The sequence below is a fragment of the Microtus ochrogaster genome, chromosome 4 (genome assembly GCF_000317375.1).
Source record: "Microtus ochrogaster isolate Prairie Vole_2 chromosome 4, MicOch1.0, whole genome shotgun sequence".
Classification (NCBI taxonomy): domain Eukaryota; kingdom Metazoa; phylum Chordata; class Mammalia; order Rodentia; family Cricetidae; genus Microtus; species Microtus ochrogaster.
Window position 1 is genome coordinate 30,117,178 of NC_022011.1, and position 19,316 is coordinate 30,136,493.

General features: G+C 51.9%; 1 protein-coding gene across 2 annotated transcripts; it reads right to left on the reverse strand.

The window, feature by feature from the left end:
* Positions 1–11,317: 11,317 nt before the first annotated feature.
* Positions 11,318–18,755, reverse strand: LOC102001036 (thyrotropin-releasing hormone receptor-like). 2 transcript variants are annotated; one of them, XM_026789513.1, is made up of 4 exons: positions 18,647–18,755; positions 14,906–15,285; positions 13,070–13,466; positions 11,318–12,275 (listed from the first exon to the last, which is right to left on the reverse strand). In XM_026789513.1, exons 2-4 carry the CDS (start codon positions 15,262–15,264, stop codon positions 11,880–11,882), a joined length of 1,152 nt encoding a protein of 383 aa, XP_026645314.1. In that variant the 5' UTR covers positions 15,265–15,285; positions 18,647–18,755; the 3' UTR covers positions 11,318–11,879. The 2 variants fall into 2 exon arrangements, with proteins under 2 accessions (XP_026645314.1, XP_005345847.1); XM_005345790.3 differs by lacking the exon at positions 18,647–18,755 and adding an exon at positions 18,174–18,254.
* Between the last annotated feature and the right edge of the window lie 561 nt (positions 18,756–19,316).

The window sequence follows — 19,316 nt, forward strand, 5'->3', positions numbered from 1 at the left end:
CCTGCATGTACATACGTGTACTGCATGCACATGTGATGCCAAAATGGTCAGAAGAGGCTACTGATCCCCTGGAACTGGAGTTATGGATAGTTGTGAGCCACCACGTGCATTCTGGGAACTAAACCTGGATCCTCTGCAAGAGTAGCAAGTGTTCTTAACCACTAAGTGATCTCCCCAGCTCCTGGTGTGTGTTTGTTTGTTTGTTTCCTTGAGATAGGATGAAACTATGTAGCCCTGACTGGCCTGGAACTTGCTATGTAGACCATACTCAAACTCATGAGATCAAATGTCACTTCAACTCCGCCGCTTGCTCTGTCGCTGGGTGTTTTAATGTCACGTGGAGTTGCATGGATGTACTTGTATCGTCTTCGTTTTCTCTCTGCCGTTGGCCTTGCTTCCCTGGTCTCGTCCATCTCCCCTTTCATGACTATTATTTTCTCCGATTGGCTCAGGAGCAAAGCACCACAAGCTTATTTTTCTGCATGATTATTTTGTTTCTACTGTTGTTCACAAGGTTGCTGAAAAGAGGGGATGATGGGATGGGCAGGCACAGGTCTACCTCCAGCTCAGACATGTCTGCGACCCCCACAGACCTGTGTGCCTACAGTCTGACTGCTGGAGGCCCTCTGGCCCTAGTGTGGTGTGGGGAGTCTCTGGAGGTCCCTGTGGTGCTTTGGCGGAGATCCCAGGCTAGTGGCTTACCCAGCACCTGTGGATTCTGTCTCAGTCATGATGTACAGGGCCCAGAGCTGCCAGAGTGAGCTGAAGGAAAAGGGTCAGTAGAGCAGCTCCTGCCAGACTCCAAAGAGAACCCTCTCCTTGACTTCACTGTCTAGAAGTTTCTATATTCCTTAACTAGCAGCCTCTCCCTCTTTAGAGCCCAGACTCTGCTCTCTCTCTGGCCTCCTTCTCCTGCTGAGAAGAGTCATGTGACCCTTCAATCATCCAAGCATCCAGGACAGTTATCCCAGTATCAGTTAAGGAGGGGGGGCATCTAGTCCACTTCAACCCCGTTCTTACCCGCGATGGGCTGTAGACGTCTTTGAGGTCATTCTGGTTCTCACGTTTTTCTCTCTCTCGGAATACATTTGCTGCTGTGTCTGTGTGTGGGCATTTGGGCACCTGCACAGCCTGTCCAGTGCTCCGCTGACTCATGGCCACCCTGTTCTTCTCTGGAGCACAGACACCTGTTTCATGCTGAGCCTGACCCCCACCTTGCCTTGGACAGGGATGACGAATGACATTCATGTCAGCTGCAGGAGCTGGGCTGTGGGGGGGAACCGGAGAATGACTCATAGAGCAGTGTGAAGGTCACATCGTGGAAACCAAACACACACACACACACACACACACACACACACACACACAGCCCAGCCACAAGGTTACACAGTTCCAGCTGCACAGGGGAAGCAGGGCTGAAGTGAGGTACCCTGTGAAGCCCACACACTCTGTGGGACTACACACCCCCTCCTCTGGAGGGTGCTGCCACCAGCATACAGAGTCCCCATTTCCTTCCACAGGGGCAAGCCCAGTGTCCCCTCCATGTGTCCAATACAGCCTACGGGTGGGCATGAAGTGTACCGTGTGTGCGTTGACAGCTCTCTTCCTCCCCGTTCTCATCTGCACAGGGTCCTTGCCGTCTCCCAGCTGTGCGGGGTCTTGGGCACATTGTCCCCAAGCCACGTGAGGCCCTGGTACACTGTTCTCACATCTGCACAGGGTCCTTGCCGTCTCCCAGCTGTGCGGGGTCTTGGGCACATTGTCCCCAAGCCACGTGAGGCCCTGGTACACTGTTCTCACATCTGCACAGGGTCCTTGCCGTCTCCCAGCTGTGCGGGGTCTTGGGCACATTGTCCCCAAGCCACGTGAGGCCCTGGTACACTGTTCTCCCATCTGCACAGGGTCCTGGGATCCCTGGGCTCCCAGTTGCTTGGGGTCTTGGGGGCACCAGGATCGCAGCTGTGCAGGGTTCTCAGCGCTCCCATCTCCCAGTGGCGTGAGGTTCTGCCACACACACAGTACTGCAAGATCCCAACACGGGTTGTCTTCAATATTAGTTTTAGCATTTTCCAGAAATTACCCAGCATCTAAAGCTTCCCAGACAGCTGACAACATTGGTTCAGTGTTATACGAAGGACTCAGTTTGGCTCGGGTACCCAAGGTTTGATGGTCAGATAGCATCTTGACACAGCAAGCACCTTGAGAAGTGACTACTCACACAGCCCCACACTCCCTCTTCCTGTTGAAGAATTCTAATGGTGAAATCCATAGATCTGCATATTAAAACCAGAAAGATGAGCCTTGAGTCTGCTGTCACCTGCTGAAGCTCCCGTAGTTCTGGACTTTGGTCACTTTTATAACCACATACTTGATTGAAAGCCACTTCACAGACAAACTACTTATTTTAGCTCATGGTGGGTTTCAGTTTTGGTTTTGGTTGGGCCTTGAAGAAGAATCTCAGATAGCTCAGGCTGGCCTCAAACTTGCTGTGTAATCAAGGCTGGCCTTGAACTCTTAAGCCTTCTGCCTGTGTCTCCCAAATTCTGGGATTACAGACCTGTGGCAACACTATTCTAATTTCCTTTTGGCTGTTATGATAAATACCATAGACAAAAGCAGTTTAGGGGAGGAAAGGGTTTATTCAGCTTCTACTCCTAGCATTGAGAGAAATGAGGGCCAGGAACTCAAAGCAGGTGCCCGGAGGCCAGAACCATGGAGGAACACTGCTTGCTAGCTCACTTGCTAGATCATTTAGCTAGCTTTCTTACACAGTCCAAGACCGCCTGCCTAGGAACATTGCCACCCATGGTGGGCTGGGAGGGCCCTACGGCATTGATCATAATCAGAGCAGTCCCCCACCGACATGCCCACTGATCTTCCAGTTCCTTAACTGAGGTTTTCCTCTCACACAGTCTAGGTTGTTTCCAAGTTGACAAAGCTAACAGGCCTGACTGTTATGTCATGAACTGGGACGGAATCAGGATGGGAATGCGGGGAGATTGGTCACAGTTCCATCCACCATTAGGAAGGATAAAGAGATGGACACCGCTGCTCAGCTCCTTTTCTTCTTCTCACTCAGTCCAGGACCCCAGCTGTGCACGATGCAGTTAGTGGGTGTGTCCTCACCTCAGTTAACCCAAGCTGGACACTCACACACGCTGAGAGGTTTGTCTCCTTCCGTGACTCTGGATCCTGTCACGTTGAGAAGGGGCCTGGCTGAGGTGTTCTGTTCCCGCTCTCCCGCCAAGCCAGGGACTCCGTCCCGTGTGAACGTGCAGCAAACCGCTGGCCAGGAAGACCATGGCAGCTATGCCCAGCATGTCTGGCAGGGACTGCTGAAAGGAGTCAGTGACATCCAGGAAATTTGTCATGGGCACAGGAAGCCAGAGGGTCTGGATGGAGAAAGGTATCCCCTGGCCAGACCTGTTGGGTTATTGGTACAGAAACGGGGTGACAGCATGTGCTTTTCATGACCTGTGTCCTCAGCCTCATCAGGGTAAAGGAGCCACTACCTAGTGAGCCCAGGCTTGTCCCTGTGAGGATCTGAGCACCCCATCCCTATGAGCCCCCGCAGTGTGGACCATCCTCCTCACAAGCCTGCAGAGAGAGCCAGCAGGCAGAAACCTCTGTTAGAATTAACCTTGGCTTGTCTAGTCTCCATTTCCCAGGTCTGGAAGGAAAAAAAAAAAATAGAAAGGGTTTCCAAAAAGGGAGGATCTGTGAAAATACTGGGGGAAGAGAAGGAGCTATGGGGGTGAAGAAGGTAGAGGGTGGAGGAAGGGGGCGGGGAGAGAGACGGAGACAGGGTGCACACACATAAGTACAGCTGCTCCCTGGAGCTCTATTTTTAGCTCTGTCCCCAGAGGAAAGTGAGCCCCTTCCTACACAGGGCAAACAGGTCACCTGACTGCTTGTTTCTTCCACTTGTACCTAATAAAGCTTGTGTCTATCTACCAACCACCCCTGTTTTAGGAGGAGGAGAGAGGGAGAGGGAGGCAGCCTGGAGGACTGCCTCTGTGAAGGAAAATGGGGTCCCTTGTGCCATGCAAATCACAGTGGGGTAGAGAGGGTGTGGTACCCTGGGAAAGGGCAGAGGCTGCAGGTCCCTCACTCTGCAGTGATCTGTAGAACAGCAGAGCTGCACCTTAAATGCCTGGCTGTACCCCAAACCTTCTCAGAACCTCAGCCACCTCAGGTCCCAGGAAGCTGTACCGAGCCAAAGCTCTCACACACTGTCACCTAGCCAGCGCACAGTTCCTTGGCTACTAGGGGACTCACGGTGGTGCATGTTCAACTTTAGAACAAAGTCATCACCCCAAAAAGAGATACGACATTGACTATTTCCCCACGCCTCTCTAAACATCTGCTAACCAGCCTTCTAGTTCTGTGAATTTGGGGGTTCAGACACTTCATGCATACAGAGTGGTCTCTTGGGTCTGGTTTCTTTGACTGGACTCCAGAAACTCAGGTCACGCGTGCTGTGGCGGGTCTCAGTGCTTCCTGTTCACAGGTGTACAGCGTCTGCTCTGGAATCTTGGCTGGTATCATCTTAGCAACAAGGATGCTGTGTCTGTGTGGTCCTCTGTTATTGGCTTTCTTGGGTACACTTGATTGGACTTTCTGATTCTGTGAAAACTCTAGAATCATTGTAAGATACTTCTTGTGGGGCTATGTGAGGGCTCCCATTTTCCAGAGCCTTACCAAATTTGTGTTGCCTGCCCTTTCCTGCCAGCCCTCCCCACAGATGTGATGTGGCCTGGGTTTTCCTTGGATGAGGAGGCGTGTTCGCTACCTTTATATGAATTACCAACCTTTGTGGCATCAGCCAAAGGTCAGATATTTGGAAGTTATAAGAGTGTACTTGACCCCGTTTTCTCTGTGAGCCCCAAGATGGGGCTCACTTCCAGGACTCTCAGGCCTCACTGGCTAAATGGAGTATAGACATCTCTGGTCTCTGCATCTGGTACCTAGATGCAGCTCTCTGCACAGCGTTGGTCGTCCATCCAGACATGGAACTGTTGAGCCCATCCCCCACCCCAGACAGGAGCCTTTGAAGACTGGGGAGTTGACTCAGTCACTAAAGGGCTGGCCTTGCAGTGTAAGGACCTGAGTTCAGATCCCCAGGAATGCACTCTGCAAAGTTTGTTGGGGGCTTAGTGCTAGAGTGCTGCCCCAGCAGCATGAGGAAGACCCAGGGTTCTGTCCCCAGTACCGTAAACAAACAGGAGGGTTTGCAACATTGTTACTGTTTCTACCGTTTATCTTACAGTCTTAGACACATTGTCTCAATTTTGTCTGAGAGGCCAACAGGGGTCATTAAACACCACAACAGGGGGCAACAGAACTGGCCTCAGCCCTGAGCCTATACTAGAGAGGGTTGTAGTTGTTGCGTTGTAAACCAAGGTCACTAGGGTGTCCTACTGGGCAATGTGAGGGGGGAATTCCACAGCCCACGTCCCTCAGCTGTCTCTCGGTACACCTTGTTCTTACCTGAGATAAAATTCCCAGACTCGCCCTCTCTGCTCTTGAGCAAGCACAAGTGAGTAATATTTAGTCATTCACAAAGCTGTACAGCCTTCACCTGTACCTTGCTCTAGAACCTTCCCACCATCACATAGGGTCTCTGAGCACATGAGGATGAATGCCTCTAGCCCTTCTTCCAGCCCTCAGGCACCTGGAAACCTCTCTCTATTCTGGATTCTGTCATGGGTGTTTCGGAGCCTGTGACTGCATCCCCTGAGATCTTCCCTGATGAGCGTGCTAGTGCCTCATTCTTTTCCAATCTGGATGGTATTGCACTGTGTGGAGTTGCCATGTTTGTTTGGCTACTTACTAGCTGAATATGTGGCAGGCCAGTTTTTATTTTTTTATTTTATACTATGGATATAGCTTCCTGCTCTGTTGCCCAGGCTGACTTCAGTCTTTGGCTCAAGCATGCCGCTTGTCTGTGTGTGCTCCTTGACAGCTCGCAGGCGACAACTCTGAGTTCTGTGTCTGCTGGAACCCTGGTACCTTCAACTCCTCCTGCCTCTCCCTGCCCAACCCTGGAATTACAGATATGCACCAATATGCCCAGCTTTTTCATGGGTGCCAGGGATCTGAGCTCAGCTCCTTATGCTCATGTGGTAAGCACCTTATCAACTAAGCCATGCCCCAGCCCCTAAAGCCACAGTCTTTAAGCATGTAGATGTGGGGCCTTTACCCCCCCACACCTCCCACACCACCACTGCAAAGCAAACTAAATGGGCATTTGGGAGGCAAGGGCATCCGTTATTCAATAAAGCTGTACAAACACACATCATCTCAGCTACAATAAGCAAGATTAAAGAGCTTATAAACTTTCAATTAAAAGATAATTTATGCGCATGTGGAATGGACGGCAGCAGAGAAACTGTCCTGCTTAGCTTTGGGGGAGGGTGGGCGGCAGAGTCGGTAGGGACTGCAGAGCAGAATCTGCAAGCCAAGCCTCAGCTGCCTGCAGGTGGGAACCAAACACCGAGTGGGAAGTGGTGCCTTTGGTCCTTTCTCTGGGCTGTGAGAAAAGCCAGAAACCAGTGGGTCTAGAGGTGCCAACCAGCTGGTGCCTTGAGCAATTGGTATGAACACAAGTGAGGACAGTGGACACTTATTTGCCAGGTCTGTGCCTTTTCAGAACCAAAGGTTTCTAAAGAGACACACACACTACCCCCACCCCCGCCCCCGGTCCCAAAGGCTCCATCTTCCTCAGCCACTCCTACTTCTCCCAACTTCTGATCCCTCGACCTTTTGGAGACTCCCTGGGCCATCTCCCTCCCTCCCACCTCTTCTCAGGCGGTCCTCATTATCTTGAAGTGGGTCCCCCTGGTCACTGCCTCTCCCTAAGTGCCTTTTTCAGTGTTGAATCAGAACAGCACCAGACACGCCGCTGGCTCAGTCTGAATTCTGGTTTTCACTTGAACTAGAAATATCCTGTGTGGCACCCTGTGGCCGAACCCTTGGGCTCCTCCTACATTGACCTTTGCATCCTGGGTCAAGGGCACCTTCAGGGCCAGGACAGGCTGTGGAATCTTTCCCTTCACCACCTAGAGAGACCAGGAACCCCCCAATCACTTTCAGGAGTTACAAAACCTGCCACAGCGCTGTGTACATGCAGTTCCTCTACGCCCCATGGGGACCTGGCCATGAGAGACTGTCACTCTTGCAGGCATCAAGCAATGAGACCCAGGACAGCATTACTAAGAGAGACAAGCAAATTCCTTCTCTTCTGAGGGCCTGGGTTTCCCAGCAGAGAAATAGGCCAAGCTTTGATGCTGTGGGTCTCCTCTGGTGGCCCTGGCCTGTGTGAGCCCTGTGAGCTCAGCTTTCTCCAGTCTGTCTAGGGGAGCTGAGCTGCTGTTCCTCTGCATCCATGTCATTCGCAAGCTGCTTAGGGGACACCCACTAAACGCCTCACTCCCTGAACTGCCCTCATCGTGGTGGCACCATCAGGCACAGTGTCTGTTCTGAACATGTATTTCCTCTTTTCTTGCACTCAAGATCAGGGACCGTGTGCTCTGAGGGCCTCAGTGATGGCATGCCTGTAGTGGATTCTCTGGGTGCCCCACCACCTACCCTCAGCCTCACTCCAACCCATTGCCATGTGTGGGTACCCAGCCCTTAAGTCACTTGGCTCTTCTCTGCCACAGAATGGAGGTCACAAAAATAGGGGTTTGAGCCGGGCGGTGGTGGCGCACGCCTTTAATCCCAGCACTCGGGAGGCAGAGGCAGGCGGATCTCTGTGAGTTCGAGACCAGCCTGGTCTACAAGAGCTAGTTCCAGGACAGGCTCCAAAAACCACAGAGAAACCCTGTCTCGAAAAACCAAAAAAAAAAAAAAAAAAATAGGGGTTTGATACTGATACCCAGGACAGCCATCAACCAACGAAGATGGGGGTCATGACAAATGCCATCTGTCCTTAGGAGGGAGGACGCAGAGGACAAACCTCACAGCTGTACATAAGGGCCCCCAGTGGGACCAAGTCAGGTGCGACTGTCTCCATATTGTACCTTTAATTCACTTCTCTTCTTTCCCTGCCTCTTCCCAAATCAAATCACCCCCTTCCCAGAACAGCAGCTGTTTCTGTCTTCCGTTCCAGTTGGTCTTAGGGGAGCCAACGAGACAGCACTGCTTGCTTTCCTTCTCAGTGGCTGGCACAGGGCTGGGGCTCTCTCCTCTGTAAGGTCTCCACCCTGGGCTTCATCCTGGGACATCCTTCCTTGGCCAGCTCTAGCTGTCATCTTCCTGGCACTGCCCCACAGAAGGCCACCTGGTCGGGCGCCCTGAGCTTTGTATATTTCCTGTGCTTGACTCTAACTCTCAAGATCTGCCCCTCCCTGTTCCATTCATGAGCTCCCCTTGCCAGACGCTGTGAGGCAGAACCCCGGGCTTTTGATGTGGCTCAGAAGAGCAGCTCCTAAGTGCGTAAGTTGTAGGTAGGCAGATCTAGGGTTCAAGGTCAGCCTGGATCAACATAACAAGCAAAACGCGCAGGGCTGGAGAAATGGCTCAGGAGCTTAAAAAGTCCTTGCTACCTTTGCAGAGTACCTGAGTTCAGCTCCCAGCACCTACGCTGGAGTGACTCACAACCGCTGTAACTCCAGCTCCAGGAGCTACACTGCCCTCTATTGGTCTCTGCAGGCACTGCAGTCATGAGCACGACTCCCCACCTCATCATAGATACACTTGTATTAAAAATGTGAAAAACAAAACAAAGAAACCCAGCACAGGAAGCAACTAACAGGTCAGGTTGAATAGAGTAAGATAACTGTGAAGATGGAAGTCCTTTCCTCTCTTACCAACAAGAATTAAACTGTTTCCTTGGGTTTGTTTTTTTTTTTTTTTTTGACTCCTGTTTGCCCTTGTAGGCCTAGCAGGACACTCAAAGATTAGTGGATCCTTTGTCTTCTAGCATCTGCAGCTCCAGCAGCTGCAGGGAATGAAATGGGCTAACAAATCCCACGATACCCACACTGGTGGCCCTTCCAATTACCTACATGATTTTAAGATGAACTGCAGGTGACAGATGGGGCGGCCAGGCCCTGTGCTTGAAGACTAATTACTGCGCCTCCAGACCCCACTCCTCGCTGGCTGTATCTGCTGTCCGTAGGAACTCCTGAGCAAGCACCTCGCCTCCTCAGGGGAGGGGGTCGTCATGTCATAGACTGGGCCAGCATCTTTCAGGGCTGAGTCAGTGCACCTGACTGTGGAGGTCCTGGAGCGTCCTGGGTCTCATGGCTCATGGGCGAGACAAGGTGTCTGTATTGTGCTGTGACCTAAGAAGGTTCCAAAGCCCAAGCCTGGGAGTAGACATCCATAGTCACCTGACCTCCAGAGAAAACATGCATGAGACAGGCTGTCCAAACTTGCTCCAAGCACAACTCGTGAATATGTAAAAGACTTTATGTTACATTACGAGCAAATTATACATTTACAAACATCTGTGTGTCGTTGGGCAGTCTTGAGGAAGGCTCGTGTCTCCCAAGTCTTTCTCTGCAATCTTTCCATTCGAGGGTTCTCAGCTGCCTCCCAGGACAGAGCTCTTGCCACAGGTGTAAAGCAGATGCTGACTCAGGACCAGAGGGACTCTTGAGGTCTGCTCCATGGTTTTTCATCTCCAGGGTGTTCAGCATATCCCAGGCAGCCTGCTTCTGAGGCAGGAGTCCACAGTGGCCGAACATCTATATCCTTTATAAGATCCCTGCAGTCCTGGGGCTGCTAGCCTGCTTCATCCATCCAGAGGTTAAAGTCACAGAGAAAACTCAGTATAACAGGACACCATATACCCAGGCGGCATTCACCAGCCAACCAACAACTTTACCAAACAAAGGATTCCAAGCCAAGAGTGGGAGGGGCCACTGACCGCATGCTGTACAAGAGAGAGGCTACGGGAGGCTAGAGCTGGATGCCCAGTTGAAGTGCAATGGTCTTGGAGGGTGGCATGGAGCTGACCTCAAGAGCTCTGCCAGTCTGACCTGGCCCTACAAGACCAAGTTCACCCAAGAAAGTGAGTACTACCCGGTGTGTCACATCAAGAGGCCTGTCTGTCGTAATGTGATCTCCAGGTCTGCATTTGACAAAGGCCACTCCCCTGGTGCTGTGCTTCAGGGGAGCGGGTAACTAGGAAAGATGAGATAGGACAGGAAAATATTTGGAGTGTCTGATGTCGGCAAGGTTTTGTCCAGGCCACAGTCAGAGAGAGAGGTCACAAGTCTGGGCCGGGTGGTGTTTGCAAAGCACACAGGCAGACCGGGCAGCCTGGGAGATCATGGCTGGATCTGACTGCCTTACTTCCATGTTTGCCCCCCACATCTGACTACTTCATGTAAGCTCTGATCTCAGAGTGCAGGAGACTGGGAGGAGCTAGGGATCAGGTCTGTCTGGCCACATCCGCCAGGGGATACGTGCATGTCACATGGATGTGGTAAAGAAGAAGTCACAGGGTGAAGGGGCTCTAAGGATGGCAGGAACAGCTGACTCAGGTAGAGGGTGGAGCAAGTCCTGCCCTAGCACAGCCAGCCTGGTGTGGGGGTGTCCAAAGAACGTGCCCCTCAGTCTGGAGACCACGGCATGGGCAGGCCTCAGATAGGGCTCCCGCTGCTCTGGGTGACCCCCAACTGTTGTGTTGACTTTCCCTCTAGTAAGGTCCTTTATTCCCCCATATGTGAGGTCTTAAATGTCCTACCCCACAAAACCAGACTCAGCAATCAGAGCCCCTAAAAAGTCAGTTCTATTTTGGAGTAGCCCAGGTACCCAGAGCAGGAATGAGTCAGTAGGATCACATCCAACCGGGAAGACAGAAGCTGTGTGAGTAGGCTGACTCACCTGGTCCAGCTACGCGGGCACACACACACACCCCAGCATCCACCAATTCCTGCCTTCCTGAGGTCTCCAGTCAGAGTGACTACTTCTGCGTATTGAAACATGTTTGCTATAGTGTTCCTCAATGTTGGGGTCCTGGGACTAAGGCAGGGTCACTGGCCCCATTTTACAGTGTGGGACATGAAGCCTACTGATCCTCAGGCTCAGCCAGTAGTCCTGTAGGCAGTGATGGGGCTGGCTCCCAGCAGAGGCTTCTCCTGACATCTCTTGAGTCTGCAGCATGCCTCCAGTAAAAACATAGCATGCAGGACAGCAACTGGCAGAGAGGGTCCAGACAGCCAGGCTTGCATGTTTGGGGCCAAGGTGGTAGAGGTGACTTCTTGGTGCTGGTTGGGAAGACAAATTGTTTCCTTCAAGAACATCTGTGCAGAGCTAGTTCCAGGACAGGCTCCAAAACCACAGAGAAACCCTGTCTCGAAAAACCAAAAAAAAAAAAAAAAAAGAACATCTGTGGTGGGTGAGCTTGCTTGGTGGGCTCTCTTACAGGGATGCCTACCTTAATGGAAGACTGGAAGGGATGCTGGGGCCAGGGATGAACATCATGGAACAGCCCTGGGTGACTGGCTGGACACCCATTCTGTATAACCCCCACTGTCCAATGACCACATTTGAAACCTGTACGCATGGGCTCACCAAGGAACAGCAGTGCTCAATGCCTGGAAGGACACTCCTTCAATAATAAACTCCAAAAGATGCTTAAAGTAATGAGTGGGAACAGATGAAAGGTTTTGAAGGGGTGAAGACTGGGTCTCCAGCTTCCTCTCTGTTCCCACCAGCCTGGCTTCAGAATAGAGAGCTACCCACACAGGATCTAGCTGAGAACATTCCAGTGTCCTCCTTCATGGTAAAGGGACCTCTGGTGACACATGGGCAGTGAGCTATCTGTCCCTCTCCTGGCGATCCACCAGTGCTCAGAGCAGATATCAACCAGACCAGTGAGCAAGCCAGCACAGGGAGCAGAGTCAGGGGCCAGGCAGGAGCCTTCAGAGTGCACTGAAGTGGGGCTCTTGCTGGCAATGCAGCGACCCAGCAGCTGTGGGACCTGAGGCCTCTATGGAGCCCAGCTGCATCTTCTCAGTCCCTCCTGGGGTCTCCTGGACAGCACTGAAGCTGCTGGCAGTGACGCATGCTGCACGCTTCTGCGGCCCAGCTGCCTTGCACCAGCACAGCTTCAGGAAGGCCGCACGGAACTTCTGGGACATGAGGCTGTAGATGACAGGGTTGATGGCACTGTTGGTGTAGACACAGGTGCGGCAGAACAGCAGAACCCAGGGATCCAGGAAAGGCTGGGCCAGGAAAGAGTTGAGCAACACCAGCGTGCGGTAGGGGGTCCACAGCAAGGCAAAAAGCAGCACGACCACTGCCAGCATCCTGGTGGCCTGTGGAGAGGAAAGGCGGGAGGACGCGGCTGTGAGACACACTCAGCAGTCATAGCTAGAAGCTGACAACAGGGATGCCATGTGCACCAGATGCCAAAACCAGCGGCTCGGGGCATCTCTCAGAGCTGAGACTCAGACTGAGCTTCCCAAGATACTGAATTTCCAAGGATACAATTCTATTACAAAGTCCCTGGTGCCAGATAGGGTCCCCACTGTGACTTTGGGCACCCACACCTCATTTTCAGCTACTCATTCTTCTTTCTCTCCCCACTCCTGAATGTTCCCATTTCATATATTCAAAGTCCTTCTCTGCTCAGCTTGCCACCTCAGCATCAACCTTGGCTGTTTCTCTTCTGGGAATGCTTCCCTGCACCTGGCTTGGCTGCTCTTCCTTGCCAACACTGGTGCTCTACCCATTTGTCACCTCTTAGCAAGGCCTCCTGAACTGCCCCCTGACTCCTGTTCCCCAGCATCATGTGTTCCCATGTTTCCTTCCTGCCTGTCCTTGGACAGGCTTGTGTTCACTTTGTAGTTCAAGGAGGGCATCTGACTGTGTTTCCATGTTTCTCTCTGTGTCCCAGCTTCTACTTGGCATATGAAATGCCTTGGCAGTCATTGCATAGATGTATGTATGCAAGCATGCATGCATGTATGTATGTGCAAATGAAAGACCAAACGACTTAGACGCTTTGCCAGTCATGCCCTGTGTGTTTTATGCTCTTTTGCATATCTGTGCCTCTCCCCATGATTCTCCTCACATGCAACCCCCACCTGCACCCAGGAGTCCTCCTAACCTGCTTCCTGGAGGACATGGAGCCCTTGGATCTAGAGCAGCAACTGCCTGGTGCACCCTCACCCTGCCCAGTGGGTTGTCTCGCCTTCTGCCAGGCCTCCTGGGACAATGAGCTCTGAAATAAAATCCTCCCGATGAGCCCATAGAGCACCACGGTCACCAGCAGAGGTGCGATGAAGAAGACAGTGAAGTCCAGCAGGTAGATGGGCAGGTAGAGGTCTCGGGACACCTTGTAGCCACATTCCAGGCGCTGATTGTCATGGACATTGAGGTCCACCAAGAAGAACCAGAGTAGGCAATAGAGGGATGTGACCCCCCAAATACCTGAGATGATCCGTTTAGCCCGGGCCACGGTGCACACAGTCTGTGCTTTCATTGGGTGGCAAATGGCGATGTACCTGTGGGGCACAGGCAAGGCATGTTGGCTCCTGGGGCCATGGGACTGCTCGGCTTATGTCTGAGACACCTGACCCAAACTGAGCCCGGATGAGTAAGAGTGGCTGGGCTGTACTTGGCAAGGGCAGTGGGGGGCTGCAAAGGTGTGGGGTGAGGACGCTTCAAGGACAGGCAGAACAAGGCCAGCCTCCCAAGGACAGAAAAGCAGCCTGGAAATGTCCTGTCCTGTGACTCCATGGCTCTCAAAGTCGCCTTTGAACGCCACATGTGGTCAAAGCATTTTTTGCTACTCTCCACCAAAGGCAGGGAGTTACACCGTACGCCCCTCACAGGCAGATCTCCTTATTGCTCACACTCAGGGCCCTGGGAACAATCACATGGCACAGATGAGACATCCCTATGCTGACTTGTTCCCAGGCAAGCACAGACGGGGATTGTAGAAGTGGACCTAGTGTTTGGCTATGGCAGATCTGAACTCTGCCCAGATTCTGGGTATCCCTAACAAGTTGCTGAGCTCAAAGTCTCAACTCCTGTCACCCCAAATTGAGGCTTCGGATCAGCATGTTCAATCTTTGGACCATTTGTTTCTGGTGTGTTACAATCAGAACTAAGCCAGACATGGTGGTACACACTTGTAATTCTGGGATCCAGAAGGCTGAAACAGCAGGATTCCAATGAGTTTGAGCCATCCTCAGCTACAAAAAGAGTTCAAGGATAGCTTGCTATTCCAGTATGTATTCATAGTGAAACCCTGTCTTGTAAAATGAACAAATAAACAAAAAATCCAAGCTGGTGGAGATTCAAGAGACACACCATTGCTGAGCACAATAACGCAGGCCTGTTCAGTTTCTTGAGAGGCTGAGGGAGGAGGATCACAAGTTTATAGTCAACCTGAACAAGTCCATCTTGCTGGGCGGTGGTGGTGCATGTCTTTAATCCCAGCACTCAGGAGGCAGAGGCAGGCAGATCTCTATGAGTTTGAGGCCAGCCTGTTCTACAAGAGCTAGTTAAAGGTTAGGCCCTAAAGCTACAGAGAAACCCTGTCTTGAAAAACAAACAAAACAAAACAAAAAGACCATCTCAAGGTTAACTTATTTTAAAGATTAGAGGTATGGATTGCCTAGTATGTGGAAGACCCAGGGTTCAGTCTCCAGTAGTTGGGGGTGGTGAAAAAGATCATCCAAGTGCCTGTGTTCTGGATGGGAAATCAAGACTCAGAGGAAGTCAGAGGCCTTTCCTGGTGCCCTACAGCAATCTAGAAGCAGAGCAAGTGCCCACATTTGTGATGGTTCTTCTAGCACCCCACACTGGCTTAGCTGAACAGAAGGTTCAATGGAGCCTCAATTTACCAGAAATCCCTGCTTGAATCCAGGCTCCTTGGATTCTCGTTAAGGAAGACAATGGAAGGGAGAAGGCATGGGGGTAACCTGTGGGTACTTACCTCTCCACAGTAAATGCCAGGATGGAGCAGGAGGAAACATTGATGCCTAGATACTGGAAGTAGGTGATACCCAAGCAGCCAGCATGTCCATAGATCCAGTGCCCCACCAGGCTGTCAGAGACATTGGGCAGCCCCGCGGCCACCAGCACTATCAGGTCGGCTAGAGCTAAGCTGACCAGGTAGCAGTTGGTGGGCGTGTGCATGTCTTGTGAGGTCAGCACCACCAGGACCACCATGGTGTTGCCCACGATGCCGGTGGTGCACACCAGGAGCACTAGGAAGACTGAGACCACCTTGTACTCTGGCAGGCCCAGCGTGGTATCACCATGGACCAGTGAGATATTGCTGGGGCCATCCATCTTGCTGGCGTTTTCTGTGTCCTGGAGGGGTAGGAAGAGGCAGTTCTGAGAGGCAGCCATGGGTTGACTGGACTACAGACTGGCTCTGGATCCTAAAAATACCTGCCCATGGCACCGCATTCAGAGACCTGGGGCTGTGTGGCAGGGATACAGCATTGGGGCAGGTCAAGGAGTGTGCAGGGTATTCTGCCATTCCACCTTGCATGGATGCAGGAAACAGCCCACTGTGGAAAGGGGACTGCACCTTATATGCTGTCAAGCTCTCTGCCAGGAAAACTGAGGGCTTGGCTGCTGAGTCTGCAGCATCCCTAAGCCTCAACACACCCACTGTGGACAGAAAGGATGCACACCTGCTTCTCAGGGTTGTCAGGAGCATAGAAACAATGAAGCCTAAAATGTCCCTGGCCTTGACCTTGATAAGTGATCTGCATCTGTTTCTTTAATATTATTTAGTTTTTTTTCCTTTTTGTATTTTTATGTGCATGGGTGTTTTGCCTGAATGGATGACCATATACCTAATACCTGTGGAAGATGCAAGAGGGTATCAGATGCCCCGGGTTGGAGCTACAGACAATTGCAAACTGTCATATGGGTGCTCAGACTTGAACTCTGGTCCTCTGGAAGGGCAGCCAGTGCTCTTAACTGCTGAGCCATTTTTTTCCAGCCCTCTTTAAAATTATTATTGTGGAACTTTAAGACTCAGTTTCCCCATCAGTCTGTCTAGCGGGTGGTAACAGCAGCTTCTTCCCAGAAAAGAGTGTTGGGTGCGTTACCTTATGGCTACAGGACAGGTACTGTGTGCCTGCGCTGAGTGGGGAAGCAGGGAAAAGGGCCAGTTAAAGCCTGTGAGTCTCACCGGCTCAGGGTTTATTTTTTTGCAGCAGAGGTTGCCAGTGGCTTTAAGCAAAGCAGCAACATGCTCTCACATGCAGCTTTAAAGGGCTTCATGGGCCCCACAGACCCCAGGAAAGTCAGCAGAGTCACAGGTAGAGGTGAGGAGGCCAGGTTAACTGTCAGGTGAGAGGAATCAGGGCTCAGCCAAGCAGTAGCTGGAGAAGGGATAAGGATAAATCAGGGTCTCTCTCTCTCTCTCTCTCTCTCTCTCTCTCTCTCTCTCTCTCTCTCTCTCTCGATAGCATGACAGGGCATTAGATGGCATCAGGGCAGTCTTTAGGGAGTGGGAAAATTCTGGGACAGGGCTCAGGTGGGAAGACCAAGAAAGGAGTCCATGCAGGGGTCAGGGGGATGCATGTTTGAGATGCCATGGTCTGAGGCACTGTGGACCCTCCGCTGTGGGGCAGAATGGGGAGACATGAAGGAAACCTCTAGAGTCAGGGCTGGAGGTGGAAATACAGCAGCATCAGCATGGGGAGATGGATGGTTCTGCCACCATGTGGAGAATCATCTTGGGACCCAGCTGCTGCTGCAGTCCTATAATGTTCCAAAATGCATGATGTGGTCCCAGCCTACGGCTGAGCGTGGGAGGGCTCAGCTGCTGAGCCTGAAGCCCAGAGCAACAGTTCCAGCCTTGAGCCTCATGAACTCTGGATCTTCTATTTGTCTGCAGGAATGCAAGTGTCTAAGGCTGAGGGCACAGAGACTCGATGAGCCAAGTGGAGGAAGTGGGTATGAGTTCTGAGAACAATGGCTCCCTGGGGATGACAACAAAGGAGTTGTACTGGAATCCAGATAGGGCAGGCACCAGCCCAGGAGCAAAATGGGGCTTTAGCTTGGAGTGCACATTCACATACATGCCACATGTGACACACAGTGCAGACTCCAGGCAAATAGCCCGCTACACACAAATAGGACACAGGATACAACACATTCAACTAACACAGCACACATACCTTATACAACACATCCAACACACACATACAGCAAACACTATACAACATACCCAACAGACACACACATACACATGCCCACACCTCAATGCTATTCCCTGTATGTGTAATTGGCAAGTAGACAAAGGTGAGCTAAGTATGGCATAAACCCTAAGATGACCTGGAGCAGGGAGCAGATCTCCTCGCTCAAGGTCAGGTGCCTATCCACTTCTGCTCAACCTGATGCACAGTCCCACGGCACTACTTCAGCCCCCAGGACAGGGGCCAAAGCATCAGAACAAGGCAGGGTTCGTGGAGAAGCTGTACCTCCACAGATGCTACCCACACACAATACACAGCTGTACACAGGACACACGTCACCCACAACGTTCCTGTGCCTACACACATGCAATGTACCTGTGCTGAGCATACATCTAGGTTCACACATGCACACACAAATATACAAACCAACCATTGTACCTGACTCACAATGACTGCCCACATAGGCATTACAAACCTTACCCGCATGTGCAACACAATTCTGTGTACGCACTTGACATTCAGCCCTGATATGCATGCCCTGTGCCCACAGTACAGGATGGACACATGCACGCACACACACACACACACACACCACAGGCTGACTTTCCACAGTCCAAGCATATACACTGTTCATTCTCACAAGCTCACATGGAAACATACTTGACATGCCTGTCCCTACAGGCATATCCACATGGTTGGGACACTCTTGAAAACCAGCTTTTTCCCATTAGCTGGAGGAGAGGACCACAAGATCTGCGGGATTTAGCAGCTGCTTCGACCCCAACAGTGCTCCTTCTCTGCAGTCAGCGGGAAACTGGTAACCAGGGCTGAATCCAGAGACCTCCCAGGGCTCTTCCAGATGTGGGGGCCAGAGCTGCAGAGGTCCATTCCTGACGTCTTGTCTCCAAGGACTCTCGCCTGCTACTACACCTGTTCTGCAGATACCGCTGTGGGGACCACTGCATACCATGTCCCAGCCAGATGCCCCCCTCCAGCAGCCCTTATACACCAAGGGAAACTTCTAAGGTGGGGGGAACTTACCCAGTGAGGACTCAGTGCATTTTCCTCCTTCCAGGTCAGGAGGGGAGGAAGGAGGGAAAAGAGAAAGGGAAGAGAGGAGGGGAAAGGGGAGGAAGCAGAGAAAGAATAAGCGAAAGAAGAGGGGGAGAGAGGGAAGCGGGGAGAGAAGGGGAGAGAGGGGGAGAGGGGGAGGGAGGGAGAGAGGGAGGGAGAGAGAGAGAGAGAGAGAGAGAGAGAGAGAGAGAGAGAGAACAATGCCTGAGCTTCAGTCATTCCGTGGAAGGCTTTATGTTCTGCCGACTGCAGTATTACACATTACGCGGGTGTGCACCTCACACACACAGACACACAGCCCCGCCAACTTCTCCTCAGCTCCTCCTCTCACCCTCCCTCTGCAGAGCTGAGAGCCCCATGCCAACCTGCATCGACATCAGCAGCCTAGGCCTCACCAGCAGGGGAACCCAGGAGGAGGAAGTAGCGATGCTGTCTCTTACCCAGCTTGGGTGGGAGTGGTCCTAGGAGTTTATCTGGCTGCCAAGGAACCTCTGCTAGCCAGCAGAGCAATCCTCTACCTGACAGGAAGAAGACAAAGAGCCCAGAGAGGAACCTGGAGTGTGGGGCCAATATCTCCCGTGGCTAGATAGCACTGCAGCTCCAATCTGAGTCCCATGGACAAGCCTCCGTTGTTCATGAGAGAATGAGCTGGGAAGGGCTGGAGTATATAGGACTGGAAGGACTTGGGGAGGGGCAGGGAGGACTCCATCTATGTGACTGAGAAAGCCATTACCCCTGCTGGGGTGTGGAGGAGAAAGCACCCACATTCTAGTAATAACCCAGTCATCTATGCTCTGGAAGGGGGGCCCATAAACTAGCTCTCCAAAGTGAACTTTGGTAGAATTGTGCCTCAGACCCTCAGAGGAGGACCCTTGGGACCCTCAGAGGAGGAGATGTTTATCGCTCCCCGCTGAGAGCATAAGGTATGGTTTTCGAAAGAGCAGTGGTGTTGTCCGTGATATGGGGAATGAGACAAACTAAACAAGTGAAGTTGCATGGAGGAGGGGAGAGGTTGTTTACAGAGGAAATTTCGACAAGGTGGATATCTCTATAGGGTGTGCGGGATAGTGACAAGGGGTGGTGATTGGGACATCTAGGGTAAAACGCTTA

What these genes read in the sequence shown, in the direction of transcription:
- LOC102001036 (XM_026789513.1), bottom strand. Translation starts at nt 15,264, where the DNA reads ATGGATGGCCCCAGCAATATCTCACTGGTCCATGGTGATACCACGCTG. An exon ending in CTGGCATTTACTGTGGAGAG is followed by an intron (nt 13,467 to 14,905) that starts GTAAGTACCCAC and finishes TGTGCCCCACAG; the next exon opens with GTACATCGCCATTTGCCACC. An exon ending in CCATGTCCTCCAGGAAGCAG is followed by an intron (nt 12,276 to 13,069) that starts GTTAGGAGGACT and finishes TCCTCTCCACAG; the next exon opens with GCCACCAGGATGCTGGCAGT.